The sequence below is a fragment of the Octopus bimaculoides genome, chromosome 7 (genome assembly GCF_046866305.1).
Source record: "Octopus bimaculoides isolate indiv1 chromosome 7, ASM4686630v1, whole genome shotgun sequence".
Lineage (NCBI taxonomy): Eukaryota > Metazoa > Mollusca > Cephalopoda > Octopoda > Octopodidae > Octopus > Octopus bimaculoides.
In genome coordinates this window covers 57,135,220-57,162,295 of record NC_142934.1, presented here as the reverse complement: position 1 = coordinate 57,162,295, position 27,076 = coordinate 57,135,220, and the positions used below count along the sequence as shown (strand labels likewise).

At 37.0% G+C, this 27,076-nt stretch overlaps 1 protein-coding gene across 16 annotated transcripts in view; it reads right to left on the bottom strand.

Moving 5' to 3' along the window:
* LOC106875689 (uncharacterized) overlaps window positions 1–27,076 on the bottom strand; it is a 339,933-nt gene that overhangs the window by 67,775 nt on the left and 245,082 nt on the right. For all 16 annotated transcript variants that reach the window (XM_089355340.1, XM_089355343.1, XM_089355338.1 and 13 more), the window contains one exon: window positions 26,573–26,636. In XM_089355340.1, coding sequence (XP_089211466.1) covers window positions 26,573–26,636 — 64 coding nt within the window. The remainder of the gene's footprint in view (window positions 1–26,572; window positions 26,637–27,076) is intronic.

Here is a 27,076-nt window from a genome sequence, read left to right as displayed (position 1 = left end):
GATCCTAATCTTTGAGTAGTACTTATTTTACAAGAATCTAGTCCTTGAATATATATGTATATATATATGTGTGTGTCGTGTGTGTGTGTGTGTGTGTACATGTGTGTGGGAACATGTGTGTGTGTGTGTATGTATATGTCCATATATATATATATATATATATATATATATATATATATATATATATATATATATATATATATATGTATACGTGTGTGTACAAACACAGATATATGTGTTAAACTAAGATTATTTAAAAATAAGTTTAAAAATAACGGAATATTGACTGATGATTGACTAGAGCACTTAATCCTGAGAATAGAGTCAAATTTACTGTAAAATTATTTTTTAGTGGATTTTAGGTTTCTCCTCATGGCTTATTCAACTAAGGAAGAAAGTTTCACTTCTCGAGTGTGTATACGAAAGTATAAAAAGTGTCGTTAAAAATTTGGGCGTGCGTCTTAAGTTTGTGATTTACTTTCGTAGTGTGTGTGTGTGTGTGTATTGGCACTCCATCGCTTACGACGTCGAGGGTTCCAGTTGATCCAATCAACGGAACAGCCTGCTCGTGAAATTAACGTGCAAGTGGCTGAGCACTCCACAGACACGTGTACCCTTAACGTAGTTCTCGGGGATATTCAGCGTGACACACAGTGTGACAAGGCTGACCCTTTGAATTACAGGCACAACAGAAACAGGAAGTAAGAGTGAGAGAAAGTTGTGGTGGAAGAGTACAGCAGGGTTCGTCACCATCCCCTGCCGGAGCCTCGTGGAGCTTTAGATGTTTCCGCTCAATAAACACTCACAACGCCCGGTCTGGGAATCGAAACCGCGATCCTATGACCGCGAGTCCGCTGCCCTAACCACTGGGCAATTGCGTCTCCACTTTCATAGTAAAAATTACAACAAAAGAAATTTTTGAATTTGTGGGTATTAAAAATTATATGGTGTACTCTGATTGGGTGATAAAAAAAATCCCAAACAAACTATTCTAATAATATTCATTCTCATTTTATTAGAACTACTCTAATAAGGCAGCGAGCTGGTAGAATTGGTAACACGTTGGACAAAATGCTTAGCGGCATTTCTTCAGTTCTTTACATTTTGAGTTCAAATTCATGGTTGATAAAATTCGTACCAGTTGAGCACTGGGTCCATGTTATCAACTAACCCCCTATCCCGATATTTCTAGGTTTTGTTCCTATAGCAGAAAGAGTTATAGCTCTGTAAATTACTTATGTTTGAATTAAGGTGGAGCAGAATGTACAATAAACTGTGATGGGAAGAGTATGATGCGTATTTCTGTTACATAGGTAACCAAAGATCACTATAACTTATCCATATTGACGAACATAGAATCTCAGTTACTAACTACTTGGCCGACTTATTATTTTGGCATTGTAAATAAGTCTAGGAGGTCAGTTCGGAAAATGTAAATTCAACTCTCTGAACTATCTCCCGTATATATATTTCCTCGATTAAAGTTCACTCTTTGAAGGAACAATAACAAAATACCACACACACACTCCCTCTCTCTCACAGATAGAGGCACACTCATACACACACACACACACACACACACATGCCAGCTCAAAGGCCAAACGATGTGACAGTAGTAGAAACTGATAGAATATTCAATAAGAATATAAAGGAAATGGTGTAATTTGCACCAACATTAACCTCAAGGCCATTTAATGCCATCACATATATAACATACAAATACATATACAAATACTCACACATATATACACATGTATGCACGTATATATGTATACATTACGTATGTGTATATACACATGCTTAAGTGTGTATGTATATATATATTTATATACACACACACACACACACACACACACACACACATATATATATATACACACACAGGGTGCGACGGGTAAATTGTTGGCCCTTTTTTTTATTTCGCGCATGTGCACTGTTTGTTTTTGATTTTGTCGATTACACAGTATAGTAGGGTAAGTTGGGCACCGTCTGTAAGAAAAACAGCACCATGACCGAATTCACTCTGCTAGAAATTTGGAAACGACATGCTGCACTGTTTGGCATTCGCACCGGAAGCTCCAATACGAATATTTCAGAGTGTTCGGGTGTCAATCTGAGGACATGCACCTAGAGTGATAAAAATCAAACCATCCAGTCAGCATCATGGTGTTTGGAGTGATCACTAGTGATGGCGACATTATGCCTTCATTCATCTTCCCGCATGGCCTCACACTCAACACGAAGGCCTATATCAAGAGCCTAGAGGAGGTAGTGCTGCCCTGGGTCAAGAGAGTGGCTACTGGAAGACTCTATCTCTGGTAACAGGTCTCTGCACCATATGCCACACAAACAGGAGAACCCAGTCATGGCTGTCAGACAATTTCTGCGACCACATCACTCCTAACGTCTGGCCACCTAACTCACCAGACTGCAACCCCTTGATTATTATGTGTGGGGCGCAGTTGCGCGAGCGACCAACAAAACTCCTTGTAACACCAAATATTAACTGAAGGCAAGGATTATGGAAACAATCACCAACTTAAACAAGGAGACCGTCCAGAAGAGTTGCAGGAGATTCTGAATTCGTCTGGAGGCCGTGGTTGAAGTCAACGGCGATTTTATTGAATAAATTTACTCTTTAGTATTTCAAGATATAACGATAGATAGATAGATAGATAGATAGATAGATTTCAAGATATTTTTATGCAATTTTGGTAAATATATATGTTAAATTGAGATGTCAGTGTTAACTAGACGTAAACAAACCAACATCGGTTATCAAGCGATGGTGGGGGACCAACACAGATACACACATATATATATATATATATATATATATATATATATATATATATATATATATATATATACACGACGGGCTTCTTTCAGTTTTCGTCTACCAAAACCACTATAGTAGAAGACACCTGCCTAAGGTGCCACACAGTGGGACTGAACCCGGAACTATGTGGTCCGTAAGCAAGCTTCTTACCACACAGCCACTCCTGCGTGCATATGTATTTAATATGTAACTATACAGACATAAAATCGCACACATATATGCTTACATTTGACTGGATTTCTATATATGTGTGCATATATTGACACAAATACACGCATAGACATATATATGCTTACATATGAGTGTATTTCTATATATGTGTGTATGTATATTCGCACACACACGCACACTCAGAAAACAATAAAAACATATATGATTGGCTGGAATTTGGGTAACATTTACGCGAAATTCTCTCATTGAACAAGGTCGCTCTAATACTTCTGTAATAGTGTTAGAGTTACGTCAAGTTATATAAACTTTCAAGATTGTGAGAACAGAAAAACTAAAGCAATGAGAGAAAGTAAAAAGAAACAAAAGCAAAAAACAAACAAAATCATGACAGAAAAGAAAAAAAAAACACTAATAAAATTAAAAATACATGAAAATAAAGCAAAAGTGTAAGAAAAAAAAAAGAATGAGCATCGCGAGACAACAGAAATAAATTTTGGAAGTAGAATTTAGTAAACAAAATTTCACCTAAGATCGAGTAGAATGTTTAAGTGAAATATGTCATTGTTATTGCTTTAGAATTGAATAATTTCCGGCAGATGTTGGGCTGATGCGAGAGAGAGAGAGAGAGAGAGAGAGAGAGAGAGAAGCATTATTCGGCGTTTCCTAAACGTCTTTTCTATAAAACTGTAAAACATGATTTGATAATACGTGACGGAACTTGTCTCAGTGCCAATCCGTTTTATATCTAAAATGAATCGAACAGAAAAGAGAAAAGAAAAAAAAACTTTAAATAATTACGACGCATTTTTTGATTATTTATTTCTAATACAATTTCACTGTATCTTTTATCAACAAGTATCTTTTTGTAGAATATCTAATTTTGGATGTTTGTCATGATATAAGAGTGTCTGTTGATAGGCTATGGTGGGATTGAGATTTCGATACTTTTTTAACATTTTAAACTTTGATATTTTTAGAGGGAAATTCGAATTGTAATGCTTTCTCCCTCAAAAACGTCGGTAACATTTATAACAATATTTACAACACGGAATCGAAACCTGAATGCAGATTAACTTCAACAGGATCTCATATAATCTTTATGACAGTCTTAAATTTATTACTATTATTCTTATACATCTCTTTTCTTTTAGCCCAAAGAAAGTTTTAAATTTTTACCGATGTCTCGCTAAACACGCGTGATCTGAGCAGCAGAGAGCCATGTCTTCTAGTGATTCTTGTAAGTTTGGTGCTTCCGTGAAAGATACTGCACAATATCGGTGGTAAATAATATTAGTTTCAAATTATGGCACAAGGCTAGAAAGTTTTGTGGAGAGGGTAAGTTGATTACATCGGCCTAAGCGCTCAACTGGTATTTATTTTATCGACTCCGAAAAGGATGAACGTAAAGACGGATGAAATGTCGCTAAACATTTTGTCCGGTGTGATAACGATTCTACAAGCTCGCTGCCTTCTGGTGTTAGTGATATTGGTTTCAAATTTTGGCAGAAGGCCAGCAGTTTCAGGGGAGGGGTAAGACTGCTACATCGAACCCAGTGCTCAATTGCTACATATTTTATCGATCTCGAGAAGATGAAAGGCAATGTGAACATCGGTGTAATTTGAAGTCAATAATTAATTAATTTAATGTTTGTGATTTAAGGCTGCGAACTGGCAGAATCTCTAGCAAGCCGAACAAAATACTAAGCGGCATATCGTCCGTCTTTATGTTCTGAGTTCAAATACCGTTGTGGACGACTTTGTCTTTCATCCTTTCGGGGCCGATAAAATAAGTATCAGTTGAACATTGAAGTCGATGTAATCGACTTACCCCTCCTCCAAAATTGGTGACGTTGTACCAAAATTTGAAAGCCATATCATGGCAATGATTTAAAACGGTGAGCTGGCAGAATCCTTAGCACGCCGGGTGAAGTGCTTATTAGGATTTCTTCCATTTTTTTTTTGGCCTATTCCACCAAGGTCCATTTCACTTTTTATCCTTTCTATGTTGATAAAATAAGTACCAGTAGAGCACTGAGGTCGATGTAATCGACTTACCTCTTTCCCCTCGAAATTGCTAGCTCTGGGCGAAAATTTGAAACCAATATAGGTTTCACATTTTGAAAGAAATGCTGCTAAATTTGAAACCTATAATAATTTCAAATTTCGGAAGAATTGCTGCTAAGGAATTTTTCCGGCGCGGTGACGATTTCGCCAGTTCGTCGCTTTAATTTTTAACTCTGATTAACAGCAAGGTTGGCATTATCTCTGTTTCATATTTTTCCGTATGTTTATATTTGGTAGAATGGTGAGTCAACGAGACACCCTTGGTGTAGCCACTCCACATGCTAGAAAGAAAAACCAAATCTTCCTCAGTTTACACAAGGACACATTAAATTGCAGTTGTACATTCTCTTAAAAAGACGAGAAAAATCATGGTAGTTGATTAGAGCTGACCTGGGGTTAAACAGCAACATCAACAACTAGATATCATGATCCAAATGCGCAGCTTGTGTGTGGATGCTCGGTCTACTAGAAATAGCTGTCAAATATTTCACAAATGAGACCATTTCAGCTTAGAAAGAACTACACTGGGTAACCCAGATACACTGTATCTAGGAATACATGGTATGTTTCGTATGGAATACTTTGATCTTAGGCGTGTTCGGTCAAACATTCAAAGGCATCCAATAAACATTATTACTTAATGGTTAAAGGCGGCGAGCTGGCAGAATCGTTAGTAAACTGGGCAACATGCTTAGCGGCATTTCGTCCGTTTTTACTTTCTGAGTTCAAATTCCTCTGAGGTTGACTTTGCCTTTCATCCTTTCGGAGTCAATAAAATCAGTACCATTTGAGCATTGGGATCGATGTAATCAACTTGGCCAATTACCCCAAACTGCTGGCTTTGTGCCAAAATTTGAAACCACTCTTACTTATTGGTTAATTGACATTTTAAAACTAATCACTAAAGTTTCATAGAAACAGCAAAATATGTTGAGACTTTGTGAATTGATGACTACAGAAGCAGATCCATTACTTGCATATTCAGCATTTCTGTTATAATAGAAAACATTTTCAACGATCAGCCTTTGCAGATGCCACTTGAAGGTATCTATATCATCAATGATCATAAAATAGGGTTTCCGTAAGCTTGATTGGATATCACTTCCCATTTCTTGCCTAGAGAATTGAAGTAAAAGCTCGATATTTGCTCTTCAAAATAGTTAAACGGCTAACTGTATTTGGCTTGGATATCTGCTAAAGCTGTTATATTAATAGCCTCCATGCGATATAAATCACTTGGATCTGACGTTCTATGGCAGGTTTTTCCAGAACTCTGCCTCCCCTTTCCTCTGTTGCACGTCATCAATTCTGATGTAATGCAAGACCTAGTTATCTTGCCCACTGCCTTTCTTCATTACAACATTATATCAATCTAATGGTTGCTTATAGCTGTTACTTCTTATCACAAAAATAAAAACGTTTGACATATCACTCAACACTCTGTTAACTTGTTCACACATACAATTAACATGCATCTCACCATCTCCTATCAGTATAAGGAGGCTTCAGAAAGTTCTGCAATGTAGATTCTACGACAAAGTTGTTACTGAAATGTTATGTAAATACGCATATCGCTCATCTAATGAGAAATCAAACTGTAACAATGTTTCCTATTTAGGAAGAACAAACAACTAAAAACCTCACGCTCTCCATAAATATTAGAACTTACAACATCCAGTAACTTCTCTCAGTTTACAGCCAAGAGCTCCCTAACCGACTGCATTGCAATTTGGTAAGGTAAATCTGGAAATAACTTTATCGTATTGAGACCTCCACCATCCACAAAACTCGATATCTCGTCAATGAAGAAATTTTGTGAGGACAGCTATTTGAAAATTATAATTAACATAGTGCCAGCCAGTTTTACCTGAATGCAGAAGTTTCGTTTTGTGACTGTCTCGTAAATGCCACAAGTGGACTAGAACGTGCACCAGTAGTTTCTTCCTCAAGGCTATCACACAGCTGATCACTGCTTTAAAACGTTAACACTTATGGTTAAGTTATTGTTGACATATCTAAAGTAGGAAACATCGACAAGATGATTATGAATAATTATATGGTGATTTAGAAAAGACTATATTAGTGAAATGCAAGCATAATTCGGTCTCATTATATTATTCTCAGTGAAGGATAAATTCTATGCTGCTTACCGAAATGGTGATGAGAGCGAGCGAAACAGAGAGAGAAAGCGTATAAATACAATATTTATGTCTTTATTGTCCACAGGAGGCTAAACATAGAGGGGACAAACAAGGACAGACGAAGGGATTAAGTTGATTACATCGAACCCAGTCCATAACTGGTACTTATTTAAACGACTCCGAAAGGATGAAAGGCAAAGTCGACCTCGGCGGAATTTGAACCCAGAACGTAACGGCAGACGAAATACAGCTAAGCATTTCGCCCGACGTGCTAACGTTTCTTATTTATTTACTGCCCACAAGGGGCTACACACAGAGGGGACAAACAAGGACAGACAAACGGATTAAGTCGATTACATCGAACCAGTGCATAACTGGTACTTATTTAATCGACTCCGAAAGGATGAAAGGCAAAGTCGACCTCGGCGGAATTTGAACCCAGAACGTAACGGCAGACGAAATATAGCCAAGCATTTCGCCCGACGTGCTAACGTTTCTTATTTATTTACTGCCCACAAGAGGGGACAAACAGATTAAGTCGATTATATCGACCTCAGTGCGTAACTGGTACTTATTTAATCGACCCCGAAAGGACGAAAGGCAAAGTCGACCTCGGCGGAATTTGAACTCAGAACGTAGCGGCAGACGAAATACCTATTTCTTTATTACTCATAAAGGGTTATACAAAGAATTTTTAAGACATCACAAAATATAAAGACGGTACAAAACGCAACAAACATACAATCGGGGAACTAAAAATTACAAAAGCGAATGATAATAGTAGAAGAAAAATTAGAATAAAATGATAATATGCAAGAATGAAAAAATGAGGCGCAATGTCCACTCGACCCCCGAAGTCGGGTGGTTACATTTATCCAGATTTTCACTTTTACGTTAAACATCGTGTAAACATTTTAATTGTTTTGCAACTCAAAAAATGGAGACACTCGCGTTACCTTTCTCCCATTAATCACTGTTACTTGTGTCCTTATCAACTGCAAATAATCAGTTCTAGGGGGTGGTGTCTCCACCAACCATACCCTTGTCGTTGTTATGTTTTCACCAAGTTCTTTCATGTACTCCCAGTAGTTTTCTTCATGTATCAAAATGCATTTCCCAGCACATTTCTCTGGCATCTTCACCCTTATTATTTCCTCTAACTTCGCGATTTTCCTCTCCATCTGCTCGTTCTTTTCATACTTTATCAAAACCCCTTTGTATTTGACATCTTTATCCGTTCTCTTCTCTTGTACATTATTAGTTTCTGGCTTTTCTATCTCTTTTTTGTTTTCTGTTGACCGTTCCTTTGACTTATTTTTCTTTCGCTTTTTAGGGTTAGTAGCTCCATTTTCGTTCTTCTCCTTTGTTTTCACTGTTTCACACTTCTGTCTCTCTTTCATTTCCTCAGTGTGGTCTACAATGTTTTCCTCCTCTGCTTGTGCTTTGTCTTGCTGTGGCTGTGTGAACTCATATAGGGGGAATTTGGTCTTCATATGACCTCTTTCCCCGCTTATGTAGCAATTTGGTTTCCTTCCCTCGACTACAACATTTAACGTTCTCTCATCCTCCACTTCTATCTGGTAGGGAATTCTTTCTATGTCCTCGAATGTGGCAAAAAGCCACATTTCGAGTCGAAATCCCCACCTTTTATGCACTTTTGATTTCGCCACTGGTCCCAATTCCAGCTCCTCCTTTGTTACAGCCAGCACCGTTGCAACCAACCACTCTGGTTTAATTTCTGGTGGAACTCTGGGAATACGTATTCTCACACTTTTTCTTCCTCTATAACTTGGTAGTAATGCTATTTTTGTACTTCTTAAAATGTTGGTCACATGCTTGGTTGCCTCTTCTATAGTGGCGAACCTCATCTCTACCGTAGCGAACTTTCTTCCTCTGCTGATGTACGTGGCTTCATTCACAATTTCACCCAGGCACTCCTCGATTTCCTCTTCCGTCACCATTTCAATTTTACAGGTTTCGACAGCCTGTGTACGATACACAACCGTCCTCAGAATTTTGTCTTCTTTAGTCTCTTTTGGGGGGCACAATTTGTATGAGTCAACTTCTATCAAATTCCTGCTTCTGGTCACCTCCTCCATATCCAACTTGATTAACTTGGTTTCTAGCGGCACTGGCTTCCTCACCGCAGTGGCCTTGGCGTAGCTCTCCATACTGGAGACACTACCACTTGCCATAGCTGGGAAAAAACGCAGCAGCTCGCGTGAAACGTAACCGTAATAGTTCCACAAAAATCACAATTATTTACCGAGACAGTTTTCACAAAGTAACACAACAGTATTCACAATAATTCACAGAGCCGTTATACCGCTAAGAATTTCGCCCGGCGTGCTAACATTTCTGCCAGCTCGCCGCCTTAAAGCGTGTAAATACAATATTACATACTGGACAGCGTAGAAAAGTTTACATTTCTTCAAAAGATGAATTACTTGTAGAAAAACAACATTTAAATTAGATGTAAGCTTTTCTTTACGTAGTGAACATTAAATAGCGAACCAGAAATATAATTATATGACAAGGAAAAGTCAATATTAATCAATGATTAATATTGGTTTCAAATTTTGGCACAAGGCCAGCAATACCGGAGTGGGTGGGCAGTAAGACGATTACATGATTCTAGTACTTAACTAGTACTTATTTTATCGACCCTGAAAAGGATAAAAGGTAAAATCGACCTCGGCGAAATTTGAAGTCAATAATTAATGTTATGGTAGTGATTTAAAACAGTGAACTGGCGGAATCGTTAGCACACGGGCGAAATGCTTAACGACACTTCGTTCATCTTCGCGTTCTGAGTTCAAATTCCACCAATATCGAGTTTGCCTTTCATCCTTTCGAGGTCGATAAAATAAGCACCAGTTGATACTGGGATCGATGTAATCCGCTTGGCCTCTTCCCCATCCCTCGAAATTTCTGGCCTTGTGCCAAAATTTGAAACTAATATTATGTTATTCACTTCAGCAAGCACGGGAGATAACTCCGAACGTGTTTCAGTAATATTAGCTTTCACCAGCGTTTTATTAATTCTCTTTCAATGGACTTGCTAAAGTTGTGATAACAGGATCATTAAGAAAAGGCGCAACATCGTATTTTGTGTCACCGTAGAAAAACAGAATAAATTATTCAAAGGAGTTATTAGGAGTTTCCATACATCTCGTTAATATTTATGGACATCATTTTCTGTTTCAGAGTAATTATTGTTTTTATAGTCTTTCATTATATATATATATTATATGCCTATAGTATTATATTACATTGTGTGCATTGTTCTGTCGTATCTTTTATTAAATTTATTAAAATTTATTAAATTATATATTATCATTGTATGCCTTTCATCGTGTATGCTGTTATTGTTACAATGGATTATTACCGTACTTAATATATTATAAGTATTTTATCATATATGTGTGTCACTTTTAAATAAAAGTAATATTATTACAACTTAGACCATAAAAAAATATTTCATTGCTAAATTAATAAAACGACAACCCTTTCTCTAACCTTCCCCAAACAATATATATATATATGATGACCTTTCCTTGCAAAGGCTGGTTTATAAAACAATGTCTGAAATATACTGTATTCCTGAACAATTACTTTATACATAACAATAATTTATTCACAAAGCTGACAGAGTACCAGTTATTTGCACACTCCCCCACACAACCCCCACTTTTATTCACATGCTCATGTACACGTTATCTCCCCCCCACCAAGTTTTAGATTACAGAAAAATAAAACGTTCTTCATCTAGGGGTGTAGAATTACCTCTTGACCACTATTGTTCCAAGGTCTACTCTGACCCAAAGTAGTAGCACCTATTAGTAGCATCTCTCAGCTATGGGTTACGCTGAGGTCAACTTTGCCTTTCACTCTTCTGGGATTGATAAAATAAAGTATCGATTAAGTACAGGGATCAATGTAATCGACTAGCACCTTTCCCCAAACAATATATATATATGATGACCTTTCCTTGCAAAGGCTGGTTTATAAAACAATGTCTGAAATATACTGTATTCCTGAACAATTACTTTATACATAACAATAATTTATTCACAAAGCTGACAGAGTACCAGTTATTTGCACACTCCCCCACACAACCCCCACTTTTATTCACATGCTCATGTACACGTTATCTCCCCCCCCCCCCACCAAGTTTTAGATTACAGAAAAATAAAACGTTCTTCATCTAAAAAGGAAAGATCTCAATCAACACGCAGTAATCACCAGTTCGGTATTGACCTGTATCTATCCTACTCACCTTTCTCTTCTATCGTCGTCATCACAATATCTGTCCACTTTATCCTGAGTATGACTTTAAACTGATTCGGGAGTGTCAGGGTTTCGAGGGGTGTAGAATTACCTCTTGACCACTATTGTTCCAAGGTCTACTCTGACCCAAAGTAGTAGCACCTATTAGTAGCATCTCTCAGCTATGGGTTACGCTGAGGTCAACTTTGCCTTTCACTCTTCTGGGATTGATAAAATAAAGTATCGATTAAGTACAGGGATCAATGTAATCGACTAGCACCTTTCCCCTAAAAGGTTCGGGCCTTGTGTCAAAAGTAGAAGGATTATTAAATTAATGTGAGGCAGCGAGTTGATAGAATCATAAGTGTCGGAAGAAATACTTTGCGGCATTTCTTCTGGCTCCTTACCTTCCGAGTTCAAACTTCGCCAAGGTCAGCTTTGCCGTTTATTCTTCAGAGGTCGATAAAATAAAATACCTGTAAAGCACTGGCGTATATGGTATCGACTAATCGTCTCCCTATAAATTTTCTGATTTGTGTCTAAATTAGAAAGCATTATGAAATTAATCTTAGATTTGATGCAGAAAAAAATGTTGAATAAACACTTAGACGGTCATAGCGCTACGATTAATAAACAAATATTTAATCTCGTTTCAAGATAAAACCTCGTTGTTCATCATACACACATGAATACACACGCACAGCACAAACACAATTGCATACCTGCATACCAGGTAACGAATAGAATATATATATATATATACATATATATATATATATATATATATATATATATATATATATTCATGAAGATATATGTATACACACAGACTGACATATATTTACAAATATATATATATATATAAATTGTAAATGCAAAAATAAAACCAAAAACACCATATATATATATATATATACATACATATATATATATATATATATATATATATATATGTATGTATATATATATATTCATGTGTATATATATTCATGTATACACACACATAGACATATATATTCACAAACATGTATATATATATATATATATGCATATATATCACCTTATATTTATATGTTATGTAGTATGAATTACGATTCCGAAACTATTAGAGTATTTTAATGGAAGATCAGGTTAGTGCTAGGCGGTGAATACCAATCTCCAATCTGATACTGCAGAGATTTGGTAACTTAGATATTTTCAACTGAACAAATAAGATTTGTGAGCCTACTTCATCCTTCCGCTTCACTGACGAGTGCACGCTTGCATGAAACCAGACATCTTACGACTAGAAAAGAAATGTTTATATTTCTATCAACATTTTATATATCTATGTTTTACATGTATATTGAATAGCATATCTTATATGCGCTTGACATCATTATACACGCGTGTGCACACGCACGCACGCACGCACGCACGCACCCACACACACACACAACCACACACACACACACACAAACACGTTCACACATACAAGTATGCACACATATAAAAGAAATATGTGTGTGTGTGTGTGTACCTGTGCAAAAACATGGATTTATGAACATTCATTGAAAACACGTTGGTTGAATGCATATTGCTCAAAACATACTCGTTGAAGAAAAGGTTGAATATTCGTCAGAATTTAAATATATGATTTCTCTCTATAGCACCAGTGGCATGAGAAGTGGGGAATTGCAAGTAGAGGCAGCTATTAAGTCTTCTACAAAAAAAAAAAAAAAATGAAATTGCGTAGTCGATAACATCGACTTCAGTTCTCATCTGTTACTTATTTTATCGACTCTGAAAGAATAAAAGGCAAAATCAAACTCGGCGACATCTGAACTCAGAACGTATTAGACAGACAAAATTCCGCTCAGTATTTTGTCCAGTGGGTTAACGATTCTGCTAGCTCACTGCCTTAATAATAATAATAATAATGATAATAATAATAATAATAATAATAATAATAATAATAATAATAATAATAATGATGATGATGATGATGATGATGATGATTTCTTTATTGACCACAAACGGTTTACATAAAAAGACAAAACATGGACAACACAGGACAAATACAATGTGGGGTTACATGAAAGTCGTGTAAGCAATGAAACAAAAAAAAAAATCATTTATTGAATATAACAACAAAATTCCACAAAAAGGAGACCTAGAACTGCTCTGAAAACCCCACAAGTCCACAACAGTCCTGACCACCAGGATAAGATCCCTTTCCGCTTTGTCTACAGTCGCATGCTTGGAGTAGGCTCATTCATTCGGGCCATTTTTGCAACATTAACCCATCTTTTAACAAAATTGCTGGGGAGCAGAACTTCCATTTCCACCCTGACTTTCATTTTCAAGTGAAATTTGAAGAAGTTGGTGAGGGCTTGGCTAAAGTGGAATGTATCTGTCTTTCAACCTGGTCCACCACACAACCTCTTTCGCTAAGGCCACCAGGCAAAGAAAAACGGCCTGCCTTTCATGGCCAAAGGAAGGCGGCGGGACTATCTCCACAATGGACTTAGCTGACAGATGGATTCATCCTACACGCGACAACAGGTGTTCAACATAAACCCACAAGTCAGAAATACTCGCGGATTGGACAAGAGCATGCAGAACGGTTTCGTCGCTCTTCACGCATCTCGGGCAAACTCGGCTGACTGCACTTCTGTGCCTGTAGAGCTTATCTCGAACAGGTAGTGCGCCCCAGTTGCACGGCCAGGCTAAGGATTTCTTGAAATTATCCACAGGCCCCGACTCGAAAATTCTCCGGAACATATGTGTCACATGAGGTGGAGGTTGTTGTGGATGGATCTGCTTGGGATGGCGCATGTTTGCACATCAGCAATCAGATCTGGGATCTGTTGTGCGGTTGCAAAATCCGCATGCAATAAGATTTCCATCCCAGTACCGTTTTGTATTTCTTTTTTGTGTTACTTTGTTTCAAGAATTTTACATCTCTCTTCTATACTGTACAATACGGCCGCAACCAGTTGGGAGATATTCATTTCTTGTGGCACCTCCGCTACCTTCACTTTGACAACTCTTCGACGGAGTTTCGTGGTAGTCACATGTAATTCCTCGGTCTTCAGGGTTGTCGTGACATTTTCTTTGGCCAGTTGTTCACTTGAGGATTTCACCTCTACTGTGCCAAAGCTGTAATTGCACCCCTTTTTGTGTGTGTAATAATTGCCACGTGTGACATAAGACTTTTGGTTCCATACAGATCTCAGACATTTTTCGACCTGAGCCTGCGTGACTCTTTCTATCTTGCGCATTTTTAATGATATACCTCTGCATATCATTGTCCTTCTCCGTGTCTCTTCCTGCACCTCCCCTGGTGTGTTCAGGTGGATTGTCCTGCCAGTTCTTATTAGATGCATTTTTGCTCTAGCCAACGCAGTTTCTGATAATTTTTATTTCTTCCATCGTGCGGAGTCGGACACTAGCAAAATCCTCTGGGATTTCCCAATCCAAACAGATCAGGTGCTAGATCATAACAGACCGGACCTAGTGGTTGAGGGCAAGGTGCACCACATATGCTATATAGTTGATGTTGCATTCCACTTTGACCCACGAATAGTCGGTCGTCGAAAGGCGAAAAGATAAATAGATACAACCCTCCTAAGTACGAAATAGTCCGGCTATGGAAAATGAAGAAGGTGACGATAGTGCCAATTATTGTTGGGTCCTTGGGAACATTATCAGAAGGCATCAAGAGGAATATAAAGGAAATTAGGATAGAGTGCCTAGTAGAACTGTTACAAAAGGTTTGCCTCCTTGGCAGGAAAGTATTAGATAGCTGAAAAGAGCGAATACCATGGAACCGGAGGCTGCAGGCAGTAATCCCGCTACTCATGTAAACTCCAGGAGCGGCAACAAGACCTGTGGTAAAGAGGAAAAAAAAATCTTTCCAATACAGGCACAAGGCCTGAATCTTAGGGTAGTATGTAAAAAATGCTGTGGAACCATTGTAGATGCATGTGAAGACGTCTGGAATCATCAAAACTGTTGAGAAAGAGAAATTTGAAGAGAAAAAAAGCATGTAAAAAGAAATGGCATTGAAAGGAAAAAATGTACCGCCAGTTTGCAAAAGATACGTGTACAAAGACATATACAGAAGACCGATGGTTTTGGATATGGTGGAGTGACTTGAAAATAGAAACAGAAGCAAATATATACGCGGCACGGGAGCAAGTATTGAGAACGAATTATGTGAAGTGTAGGATTAATAAAACAATTGTTGTTGGCATCCTTTTGTCTCGGGAGACAATGGAGTTGCGCATATCTGGTTTTTACTCCAGTTTTACGCAGGCCTGGGCTAGATGTAAGAAAATCCTGGTCAGCCCAATCGTCAGGATTCCTCTCTCGACCTTGCTGAGAGAGAGTAGTCCAAAGAAGTGCAGAACATTACGTTTGGCACCAGCATGGTTGCAGGAGCTGCCGGAAGAACGTCGAGTCGAACACTAAACCGCCTACGGGGCTCCACTCCGGATTTCTTTGAAGGTTTCTCCTTTCCGTAACCATGGATAGGGGCCCATAGCGGGTACTGTCGGCTGGAACCAGCTGAGCCCGGGATTTATGTCAGGGAGGGTCGTCACTCCCTGAAGTAGTGAAGAAAATCGTTACCCACTACCTATAAACAACTGAGAACGACAAATTGCAGAATGTCTGGTGAGAGGAATGAAAGTGTAGCACATTGTTTGTGAATGCCCGAAATTGGCACAGAGTGAATACAAAAGGAGACATGACAATGTAACAAGAAGAATCCAATGGGAGCTTTGTGGAAATTATGGGCTATAAACATCAAAGACGTCGTATGACGAAATCGAAGAATGATTCAGTGTAACCGCCAGATTAAACATCGGAGATCTGACATTGCTGTAGTGAACAAAAAAGAAAAAAAAACATGCCTGTTAACTGATATAGCAAGTCCTGGTGACAGCATGATTGAAGAGAAAGAAGAAGAAAGGAAATACGCAGGTTGTGGGCAATGAAAAAAGTGAGCGTAATGCCAGTAGCAATTGGTGCACTTGGGAGCATCAGTATCCAACTACTAACGTGGCTCAAAAAGATTGGAACGGATGTAAAGATAGAACACCTATAAAAATCACCATTGCTTGGAATTGCAATAGTCCTTCGCAGAGTTCTTGAAGCATGATCAGTAAACAAGTGTCACCTTAGTATGCTAGCTGTGAGCAGCTGACATTTTCATCATACCCATCAAAATCAAGCTTAGATACATATGCATATATAAATAAAATAGAGCCGGAGTGAGAGGTGAAAGTAGAGGAGATAAATGGCAAAAACTGCGTCGTATGAATGAGAAAGGAAGTGAATAACGAAAAAAGAAGTGAAAAAGCCGATAAACGGCGTTTGATGCGTGAGTATATGTATGTGTAAACGAGAGGTATGTTTGTGCGCGCGCGCGCACGTGTGTGTATGTGTGTGTGCGTGTGTACAATGGAATTGAGATGATAATGTTCAACGCTGAAAATGTGTGAGTATATGTGTGTATGCGTGTGCGTGTACAAGGGAACTATGTGAAACTTTACATATACATGTAAATAAAATATTTAAAAAATAATCCAGAATCGTTGCTCGCTACCGGATCGATCCCAAAATCTAATCAGTTCGTGCCAGTCATGAGGCCAAACACCCCTGAAAGTTTTATCCGAATCCATCCACGGACAAACAAATAAACAAATAAACAAATACGACTGAAAACAATACATCCGCCTTCGCTAAGGCAGAGGTAATAAACCTCCACTGGCTACTATGCTGTAAGTAAGGATATGATGTTACGGGTGCTTGGTACCAAAATACACTGGAAAATATAATGGACGAAAAGGGGAAGGCATATTGCGTAAAGGCATATTGCGTAAAGGCATATTGCGTAAAGGCATATTGCGTAAAGGCATATTGCGTAAAGGCATATTGCGTAAAGGCATATTGCGTAAAGGCATATTGCGTAAAGGCATATTGCGTAATGTACTGTCTGTCTGAGGTCTTTGTTGTGACTTGAGAAACAGTACAAATATCTTGTATACTCTACGACGTCTATAATAACCACAAACAACAACAACAACAACAACAACAATAATAATTATAATAATTATATGACTGTCCCAATCGATATAAATGTATTTGTCAAGACCTACCAAAAACTGAGCAAGCAAAGATCTTGAAATAGAAATTGGTAAAATGTGGAACCTCAAGACTAAAGCAATACCTGTTGTCATAGGTGCCCTAGGAATGATAGAAAAATGGGCTGATTCCTACCGAGCTCAGATACCAGGAAACCCACAAAATGGCAGAAATTTAAAAGATAGTGCTCATGAGAACTGCCCATATCCTACGTAAAATATTGTCTATGTAATCTTAAATTTTAAAGCAAACTCATAATTTTCTTAAGTTTTTCTTAAATATTCTCTAGAACAATACTACGTGCGAAGCCAAGTATATGATATCTAGGCATAACACCAACATGAACTTCTAACTTGTCTCTTGAGGTCCCTGGGTGAGACTTGGAGCCAACTTTATACAAATACAAAGCAAAAGTCAAATAAATAATAATGATAATAATAATGATGATGGTGATGATGATGATGATGATGATGATGATGATAATTATAATTATTATTATTATTATTATTATTATTATTATTATTATTATTATTATTATTATTATTATTATTATTATTATTATTATTATTTTATGTTTGACTTTTGTTTTGCATTTGTACAAGTTGGATCCAAGTCTCACCCAGAGACCTCAAGAGACAACAAGTTAGAAGTTCATGTAGGTGTTATGCCTAGGGTACCATATATTTGGATTTGTACAGTTTTGTTCAAGTGAATGTTTAAGAAACCATAAGAAAATTATGTTTGCTTTAAAATTTGAGATCACATAGACAGTATTTTACGTAGGATATGGGCAGTTCCCATGAGCACTATCTTTTGGACTTCAGCCATTTTGGGGTTTCCTGGTATCTGAGCTAGGTAGTAATCAGCCCGTTTCGCTGATTACTATTATTATTATTATTATTATCATTATTATTATTATTATTATTATTATTATTATTATTATTATTATTATTATTGAGTAAGAGAGCAGTGCATGCCATCAAAGTGACACTGGGGTAAAATATACGAAGCCCATTATACCCATCATGACTACCTGTCTGGTATTGAGCAGAATATTTGTTGTAGCCCATCTTTTATACCAAGACAAAACAATGTACATGATAACACTTCCAATCAATTAAGACCAGAAACCATGAGAGCCACGGCTTGGTACTGCACCCGGGCATTTATTATTATTATTATATTATTATTATTATTATTATTATTATTATTATTATTATTATTATTATTATTATTATTATTTTATGTTTGACTTTTGCTTTGCATTTGTACAAGTTGGATCCAAGTCTCACCCAGAGACCTCAAGAGACAACAAGCTAGAAGTTCATGTAGGTGTTATGCCTAGGGCACCATATGTTTGGATTTGTACATAGTGTTGTTCTAGAGAATGTCTAAGAAACCATAAGAAAATTATGTGTTTGTTTTAAAATTTGAGATCACATAGACAGTATTTTACGTAGGATATGGGCAGTTCCCATGAGCACTATCTTTTGAACTTCAGCCACTTTGGGGTTTCCTGGTATCTGAGCTAGGTAGTAATCAGCCCGTTTCGCTGTCATTCCCAGGGCACCTATGGCAATAGGTATTGTTTTAGTCTTATTATTATTATTATTATTATTATTATTATTATTATTATTATTATTATTTAGAATACTCCATCCAAAATCTGGCATAAAAATATTACATATGCCACAAAATGAAGATGATAGAAGCCTTATATAACTAGAAAACTACTATAATTACCCATCATAAAACTACAAAAGTATTTCATTCAGAATTAAGGAAAATTGAGAGCATTAACTACAAACATGAGCAAAAGAGAACACCTGATTTTGTCTTCAAGGAAGCCGAAAAATACAATGAAAAGGCCAGAATAATTGGTAGGTGTGAAGGAAAGGAAGAAAATAGAAGAACTATAAAGCAACTAAAATCTAAAGCGAAAACTGGAACTACAGAACACCATGATAAAATGATAGGAAGAAAACCCCTTACATGGCAAATACTGGAATAAGCCGAATAGGATGAAAGGTCAATGGAAAATCTTCAACACTAGATGAGAAGACATTGAAATTCTCTTAATTGCAGTACAGGATCATAGCTTCCTTACTAGAAGCCACTAAAAAGCTCATAACGATGCTGAATATTGTAACTTCAGAATATGTGATGAGGAAGAAGCAATAAATCATATTGACTCTGGTTTCCCAGTTTTGGTCAAGAAAATATATATCCCCGTGCTTAATACTATGGAATGCTAACAGAAGAGAAATGGCATAGTTATGTATATACTAGAAAAGGTCTTAGAAAATAAATGACAAAGTAATTATACTCTGTGATATGCTAATACTCACTGATAGAGAGATCAACGCTAATCGACCAGCCATTGTTATCAAGAGAGAGAGACACACAGAGGGAAAAAAGCCCCTAAAAAAATAGTAAAAAACACAGCAAAAATAACTATCGAAATACAAAGAGATTGAAATAACCCGAACGGTGGGGCCTGAAAACAGAAACAATCCCCATAATAATAGGTGCTTTGGGAATGAGAAAAACGAAAACATGCCGACAACTACCGAAACCCCCAAGTCTTACCAATGTATATACCATACAGAAAATAACACAGCGAGGCAATGCACACATCTTATGCAGGGCACTTTCAATACAGTGAAAATAACGAAACCAAAACAAACCACAGCACATACTCAAGACACGGTCGGTAGTGTGATAAAAGAGCGCAATAAAAACATGACCACCGGATAATAATAAGGAAGAAGATGATGGTAATAATAATCCCTTCTACTAAAGGCACAAGGCCTGAAATTTTGGGGGAGGAGACTAGTCGATTATATCGACCCCAGTGTTTCACTGATACTTAATTTATCGACTCCGAAAGGATGAAAGACAAACTTAATCTCAGCGGAATTTGAGCTCAGAATGTAAAGACAAATGAAATACCGCTACGCATTTTGCCCGATGTGCTAACGATTCTGCCAGCTCATCTTATTAATAATGATAATAATGATATAAAATGCTTCGATCGAGAAAGCTGAAGTGAAGTATGTCACTCCGATTTTATCGAAATTGAGGATTTAAAGAAGCAACTAATATATACATAGATCTATCTATCTATCTATCTAAGCACACACATAACCATACATGCGCGCATACACAAATATCTTTAAATACATACATACATACAGATATACATACACACACACATATGTGTATATATATATATATATATATATATATATATATATATATATATATATATATATGTATATATAATTGAATTTATGTTATTATATTAAGTGGTTTCATTCTTGCTTGGCGTGCCAAAGTGCACGAAGGCCCCAGAATGTTAAAATATACATTCCATATACATATAAACACACACACACACACACACACACACACACACACACACACACACACACACACACACAAATGCATACACACACTCACAAACAGCCTTTCCCCCTACATATACTCACATTCACAAAGACACTCAAACCTACAAACTAAAGCTACAAAACATTATAACGATATTTTCTTATGCTGATGTCAATTCAAAAAACGTAAACAGGTTTGCTTTATTGTTTTCCCTCTTTTTTGTTTTAATCATATCACCCACGCACGAATACTCACTCTTTCACCCACTCATGTTTATAGACTGCCTGTTCATATCTAGCTGACTCATGCATAATAATAAATGATAAAAATCTAGTTATTCCTGAATACGATAACTAATTTAACATTTTTTATACTCGGCATACAGCCAATGTTTACAAGAGAATGGCTACCATCCATTAATTTGTCTCCAGTATATTATTGACGTGTTTTTTTTTTATCGACCCTAATGAGATAAAATGCAAAGTTAATCCCAGTAGAATTTGAATATAGACAATATGGGAGAGAGGGTATGCTAATCTCTATAATGCATTTAGTTCAACGTTTTACTCGTCCCTATCTTATCGTTTCTTTATATAGAAATTGCTTGACATTTTCTGATTAGAGGTATTTATAAACAAATGACTAACTTTAATGACTCGAGAGGAACATCGTTGTGATGTTAATGCCTTTCTGATATCATTTGTTAGTAAAAATCTACGTGAAGTGCAGTAACTGAGACCGAGAACCGGTTGTTCGGGCTTTATTCACATTGTTATATTTTTACAGATGTTGGTACTAAAAGGGACCCCGGCATTGTCGGCTTCTCCTAAAAAAATGGGATCCTGTTGGTTTTTGGCTACAACGACAATTAGTGTCTGAACAGGGGAAGAAAAGAAAAATTTTGACTCTTTAGAATGTATTTGATAGGATAAGATGTTCGTGAGGAACACCTCGAGCTGAGGAGCATTTTTCACAGTTAATTTTCTCGCTTCGGTCAGAAACCCAGGAAATTCCGCGTGCATAGCGCAAAGGAGAGAAAGTGGACTAAATGTCAGCCGTTAAAACAGAAGATTATTTTTCGCTCCGTTTACTGTTGTAGCTCTTGTGTCCTTGGTCACTGGACTACTGCTCTTCTCCATCAAATTGAAATGAAGGCATCACGTCCGAAGGAAAATGATCTATTGCTGTAGAGTGGCGAACGCAGCGAGTGTCGCTGGCTGTTCTCTGCAGCAACGCTGTTGACAACAGCTTGTTTGCAAAGTATGGATGAGATATGGTGTTCAGTTGAAGGAGTAAAGTTAGTTTGCTTTTGTTTTTTGTGTGTGCATGTATTTTTGAGAATAAAATATAGTTTCGTTTTTTTCTTCATAGTTAAGTATCTGTCAAGCTCCATGCATTTGTGGCAAGCATTGCTTTACTACAGTGTTGGCGATATTCAATAGTTTGACCAATTTCCAGTAAGAATTTTCAGTAAACTATTTCATGTATTCATTTAAAGTAATTTTTCTGTAATCATTCATTCATAAACATTTTCATTTATAACTCAGACATGCCATCTGCATGAACAAATTGTTAAATTAGTTTTAGCAAGTTTAAAGTAGGAATATTTAAAGCGCTAACTAAAAATAATTATACGGTGAGATAAAAACAATATTAGTAAATAACGTATATTATGTTAACTTTTCAGCAATACAGGACACCTTTCGATATTATCATGACCTCATCAGTGAATCAGCATGCACAGACTTCAGCGAATTCGCCAAAGTAACAATACAAGAATAATCGAGTAGATACACTAGATTTTATAATGGTTGAGCAGTAAAATAGAATTATTTAGAAAGTAGATATCTTAGAGATATTGTAAGAAAAACAAATCTAAGCTAGTGCTAACATATTTAATACAGAAAACTTTAAGTTGAAATAATTATGCAACGCGGAAAAGAAAGTAATGTTATGATTTAACTGATCATCAATTAATGATGCAACAAGTTGTATAAACCATCAGTACTATGGATTATCCCCCACCTGTTTTGAATCGGTTACACTATTAACTAAGCACAACAACAATAAGAGCAACAACAGCACGTCGACGACGATGTTGACAACAACTAGTTAAATGTGTGCTGTATTCTAGATTAGGCAACACGAGATTTTTGAAATGATTTCTTAGCTATAACAACATTTAAAACGAAGACAACATTGAAGAATATTTTGTCAGTAATATGAATTAGTATGAAAACAGGTTAAACTTGAAATTACATTTGTATTATAAGTAATAAACGATCACCAGAAGTGCTGTATCGATAGTTCAAGTTATTTTTATCGGTGCTAGGACAATTCGTCCCCAGTTATTTCGTCGTCGGTTAATTTGTCCTCGGTCAATTAGTCGCTGATCAATTTATCCCCAGGTCAATTCGTCGCTGGCTAATTCGTCTCAAAATACTCTTAAATGTGATTTTCGAGGGAAAGTTCAGAACAATCATTTTAGAATTAAAATTGTCGTTGAACAGTTTTACATATATTTTTTCCTTTCTTTAACACATCCTTGCCCCTCTCTTAAGTATCTGCGCCGAACAGTTTACGAGCAAAGATTTTCAAGTAAATCGAATTAAATTTATTCAATACGTCTCCCCATCAACATGACTACCAGCAAGATCATAACTTTAGAGAAAGGAAACAATCAAAGTGGTCGATCAAGAAAAATAACTAGAATGCAGATGGATTGAAGATATACTGGAGGTGCGAAAATCTTGTGTGCAAGGCGAGACTTCAAACAGATGAAAGTTATAAAGAGCTTAAGAAGATTGGGATTCATAATCACGCTTCAACTGCTGCAGAAGTAAATACAAGGATAATAGTTTCAAATAATAAAGTAACGTCATCTCGTGATGCCCCTCGCTCAATTATGGCAAGTGAAGTTCAGAATTTAAATGACTGTACATTGTCGCATGTACCTCCGTTTGCACATCTTAATAAGAATATTAGACGTTGGAGGCAAGCTGCTTCCAACTATCCTGCCACCCCACTTACAAATGTTGGGCTTTCCATTCACAGTGAACACTGCTACCTTGACAATGATGAAACGTTTTTACGGTATGACAGCAGGATGGAATATTCAAAACGAATACTAATATTTGCAAGTGACGAAGCACTTCGACAGTTAAAACAGCACAAGAACTGGGCGGCAGAAGGAACATTTTAGCGTTGCTCGAGTATAGTTTTTCAGTTATATATATTTCACATACAAATTGATAATTTTAACCCCATGTTTGTTCGCATTGCTCTCTGACAAAAGTCAAGAGACATATAGTAGTTTTTGCCAAAATAAATTAATTACTGTAGAATGAGGGATCTGATAATATAATTATTGATTTCGAAAAAGCAGCCCATAACAGATTTCTGGAATCGTTTCCTGGGACGAATTTGGCATGCTGCTTGTTTCATTCAGAACAAAATGTGTACAAGCATGTGCAAATAGGACTAAAATACTGATACCACGACGATGACAGTTTTAGTCTAAAAATGCGGTGATTTTTGCCCTTGCCTTCCTGCCGGTTGATGATATTGTAGATAGATATGAACAACTTGTAGATGATGATGATGATATTCCACAGTCAGTTGTATCCTATTTTGAAAATAATCATATAGGACCACATAGAGCAGTGCTTCCTAACCTGGAGTCTGCAGACCCCTGGTGGTTCGCAAAGGTAGTACAGGGGGTCCGTGAACTAAATTCAAAATTTCATATATATATATATATATATATATATATATATATATATATATATATATACAGAAGGATAAGCATATTAAAAGGTGTCCGAAGGAAAACTCATTTAAATAAAAGGGTTGGGAACTGCTGTTGGGAACCACTGTGAAAAGGATGGGAATCACTGATCTAGAGGAAGAGGACAGAGGAGGCGACGCCTTGAACCTCCATTTCTATTACCCATATGGAATGTTTGGGATAGATGTATGGTGGGGATTGCTCGTACTACAAATAGTTTAGAAGCCTACTACAATGCGCTGAAAAATACGGTGAATATTAGTCATCCAAATATTTGGAAACTTATTGATGTGATTAAATGTGAGGAAAGGTTTGCCAGTACCAAAATGCAGAAGTTTATACAAGAAGAACCAAGCCAAAAGAAAAAGTACAGAGATATGAACCTGTGTTTAGAAAATGTCACGGAAAATATGATCCAAACCAAAAGATTATTTTTCTAAAAGCAATTGCATACAATCTTAAATTTTAGGAAAAAATTATGTAATACAGCGACGAATTGACTGACAACGAATTGACTAGCGACGAATTGACTGGGAACAAATTAAACGACGACAAATAACCGTCGACGAATTGACCGGACACCATTTTTATCGATGCTGATTTCGTAAGTTTCTGTAGATATTTTTGCCGCTATTCATTTCTAGAAAAGTCTTGTATTTTTATCCACAACTCATCAACAAGGGAGCTTTTAAAATTTCCCATAGATAATTTTGACTCTACTCATTTACATAAATGTCATTTATTTTTATTCACTGTGAGACATGTGAACATCCATTGCTTGCCATGTGCATCACATATGATACACAAGATATGTAGATATGTTTTCCTGGTGTCTATGAGTAAAATGGACTTTATGAAAGGAAAGTTTTGTATTATTCAGAAAGTATGAACCTATTGAGGAAAGCTTGGATAAAGTGTCTAATGAAGAAGTGATGACCTGGGCTGCGGTAAATAGGAAACTGCTTCGTGAGATGAGGGCCAAGCAACTAAGGTTTCTTGGTCATCGGATGATGTAACAGGGCCTGGAAAATGTAGCGATAACCGGAAAGATTGAAAGGAAAAGGAGCAGGGGAAGGGGAAGAATGATGTGGATGTCAAGCTTGGCGAACTGGTTGGAAGAAAGAAACATTAAACATCAGGGAGTGGAACTATTACAGAAAACAGGGAACAGAGTATTGTGGCAGAACTGGAACGCCATTGTCCTACATTCTGGACAGGACACATAAAGAAAGAAAAGGCGACGAAACTAGGGCTCAGTAAAGTCTGAAAACAAGCATGGACATTTAGGACAAAATAATTTCCTTAGGCAAATGGTTAAATATCATTAGCGTTACTCATTTTCCATGTTCCCTTAGGTATTTCATATTTTATCCTGCGTTTACGAAATATGAAGTTATTAGTTCGAATAATTATAATTACATATTTCGTGACATCCCTGTCATAATTGCAAAGATCAAGATTATAATCACACACACAACACACGCACAAATACGCATATACATATACATATATACATTCATGTGTGTACGAACACACACACCACACACACACCACACACACACACCACACACAGACACACAGAGAGACACACACAGACACACAGACACAGACACACAGACACAGACACAGACACACACACACAGACACACACACACACACACACACAGACACACAGACACACACACACACACACACACACACACACACACACACACACACACACACACACACACACACACACACACACACACAGATACCCACATATAGATGTTTGCTTACCTGACATCAGCTGCTTGAAATGCCTCATAATTGCAATCGCTGACACCGGGCTCGTCATTACCATCTAAAATAGACAGTAAATAGCACAGATCACAGAAATGAAAAACAAAAAAAAAGTATTCGATGAAAATATCAAACATATAGAGATTCAAGCTTAAACATTCACACTCACACTTGTAAGTGTGAGTAAAAACTGTGTGGAAAGCATCAATCTGAATGTAGAAAAGAGTAAGAAGATTAATGACAACACCAAGAACACCGCCATTATAAAATTTGTAAATGCTAAACTCAGCAAAATCAACGAAGAGTGGACAAGTTGTGTCACAAATGACAGTAGCTTCTTACTCGAAAATTTTATGCAGGTAAGGGCGTGGAAGGAGGTGACATAAATACGTTCTAAAAATCAGTAAGCGTCTTAATTGTGACATCAAAAATGCTGCTAGTGTGTGGAAGTTATCGGAAGTGATGGAGAGCAGAGATAACATGCAAGAGCATATTATTGGA